At 38.7% G+C, this 2,628-nt stretch overlaps 1 protein-coding gene across 1 annotated transcript; it reads left to right on the plus strand.

Moving 5' to 3' along the window:
- The first annotated feature begins 1,409 nt into the window (after positions 1–1,409).
- On the plus strand, positions 1,410–2,330 carry LOC131394611 (olfactory receptor 7D4-like). The gene has a single exon (XM_058525999.1). The coding sequence runs from the start codon at positions 1,410–1,412 to the stop codon at positions 2,328–2,330; it is 921 nt and encodes a 306-aa protein (XP_058381982.1).
- Positions 2,331–2,628: the final 298 nt, after the last annotated feature.

Consider the following 2,628-nt stretch of genomic DNA (forward strand, 5'->3'; position numbering starts at 1 on the left):
CCATGAATTCTGTTCTCTCAGCCCAAAATGCTCACCCATTCCTTATTTCCCCTGGTTAACAATTGCTCATCCTTCATCTCACAGCTCAATTATTCATATTTTAAAGAGGACTTTTCTACTCACCTTCCCAATTAAACTTAATCCTTAATGATTTTTTTCTTTCTCTAATTAATTGCATTCTCTAGGCATTAACAATGACAAAAATGACATTTTTTCTATCATGGAGAATATAAACATTGACTCACATTTTAATCTGCCTTTTAATTTCTTAAGGATGTTTTGATTAACACAAACTTTGTATATTTTTCATCAGTTTTATCATTCTTTTACCATTAACTAACTAATCATTAGTATAACACATCCCCACATCTGTTCATCAACACATGAGCACACACTCTCAAACATGCCTTGGATTTTATTTTAATGATTTTGTGATTTTCCCTTTCCTCTTATTTGTGTAGTTCACATGATTTTCTCTCTTCTTGGAAAAATTCACGTGTCAGATAGTTTCTGAGAGAGGAAGCTATAGGCATCTTCATTAATTACAGGTGCTGCAGGGCAGTCAGAGGGAGTAAAAGACCTATTGTGTTTATAATAAAAGGAATTACATCCCTGATGGCTGCCCCAGTTTAAAGGAAATTTGGTAAATGATAGCCATTCAAGATAGATTTATTGTGACATTAAGAACAGAAGCTCACATTTATCAAGTGTCCACTGTATGTCGCATGAACCACACTAGGAAAAATACTGACTCCAGATCTCATTTTCTAAGCCACATCTCTATACTGTGCTTTGGGAGACTTATCAAAAATATCAAAAGTGATTATCAAAAATAATGGTCTTAAAAGCAACATACTAATACCGATAATAATAGCTATCATTTATTGAGATCTTACTGTAGACAAAGGCATTTCTAAGCCTCAAATAAAGTAATGGTAGTAACCACATTTTTGGAAATAAAATAAATAAAGCACTTTAGTATTAACTGTGACATCAATAGGAAGCATCAACTCATAGAATTAAGGTTGTTTGAGATAGAATCCATATTTTAATAACCAGCACAAGGCATTAGAATGAAGGAAGTATGGAGCTTATTAAAGAAAATGCTTTTAATGTCTTCAATTATATTGGAAGGGTCATGTCATAGAAGAATTTGATTTATGCCAATAGCCTCAAATATGATTTGAATCAGTGAATAGGAAATGAAAATTTTAATTTTAAAAAGGCTAAATAATTACATTTGAAATGGAACTGGGCTACAACTTGACTTAGTGAATCACTGTCATTGGAAAGACTCAACGGAAAGTGAAGTTTTTCCACCTTAAGGTGGAATCAAGTGGTGCCGACTAGCTGAGGTGCCAGTTCGATGTTCATTGAACTTTGCTTTTGCCTTCATACACACAAGCCACATGGAAGCTGGAAATCACACCCAAGTGTCAGAATTCCTCCTCCTGGGTCTCACAGAGGATCCTGAACTGCAGTCCCTGGTGTTTGCAGTGTTCTTCTCAATGTACCTGGTCACTGTGGTTTGGAACCTACTCATCATTCTGGCCATCAGCTCTGACTCCCAGCTCCACACCCCCATGTACTTCTTCCTCTCCAACCTGTCATTTGTGGACATCTGCTTCATCTCCACCACCATCCCAAAGATGCTAGTGAACATCGAGGCACAGAGTAAAGACATCACCTACATAGGATGCCTCACTCAGGTGTATTTTTTAATGATTTTTCATGGAATGGACAATTTCGTCCTGACTGTGATGGCCTATGACCAGTTTGTGGCCATCTGCCACCCGCTGCACTACATGGTCACCATGAACCCACGCCTCTGTGTCCTCCTGGTTCTGATGTCTTCGTTCATCATTTTCTGGGTCTCCATTCTTCCTATTCTACTGTTGAGGTGGCTGACCCTCTGTATAGGCACTGAAATTCCACATTTGTTCCGTGAACTGGGTCAGGTTCTCAAGGTGGCCTGCTCTGACACCTTCCTCAATAACATCATCATGTATGTGACAACTGCTGTGGTGGTTGTCTTTCCTTTCATTGGAATCCTTTTCTCTTACTCTCAGATTTTCTCCTCTATAATGAAAATTTTCTCCGCAGGAGGAAAATATAAAGTATTTTCCACCTGTTGGTCTCATCTTTCTGTTGTCTCCTTGTTCTATGGGACAGGCCTAGGGGTCTACCTCACTTCTGTTGTGACCCATTCTTCCCACAGAAGCTCGATCGCCTCAGTGATGTACACTGTGGTCACCCCCATGCTGAACCCCTTCATCTACAGCCTGAGGAACAAGGATGTGAAGAGGGCCCTGGGAAGTCCCCTCAGCTGAGCAGACTCTTCTCCATGATGAGTCACTGACCTTAGAACTAAGTGGACATGGTTGGCCCCAAAGATAAATTTTGTGAATTTAAATCCCCTGGTTCTTTCTCTCCCCTAAAACACATTCTCGATTTCTTCAATATCCCAAACACTCATGCCTTTACTTTTATTTGTCTATATTAGTTTCTTCTCTAGAATCTCCTCAGTAATTCGTTTTTGAGCTGTATTGCTTATATGATGTTCAGAAAGTTCCATGTTCAGTTATCTTTCTTGAGAAATTCTTAAGGTTTCTAACTTGAGTTTTAAAC

Source organism: Diceros bicornis, chromosome 30, assembly GCF_020826845.1.
Source record: "Diceros bicornis minor isolate mBicDic1 chromosome 30, mDicBic1.mat.cur, whole genome shotgun sequence".
Taxonomy (NCBI): Eukaryota; Metazoa; Chordata; class Mammalia; order Perissodactyla; family Rhinocerotidae; genus Diceros; species Diceros bicornis.

Coding starts and splice junctions, on each gene's coding strand:
- LOC131394611 (XM_058525999.1), top strand. CDS start 1,410: ATGGAAGCTGGAAATCACACCCAAGTGTCAGAATTCCTCCTCCTGGGT.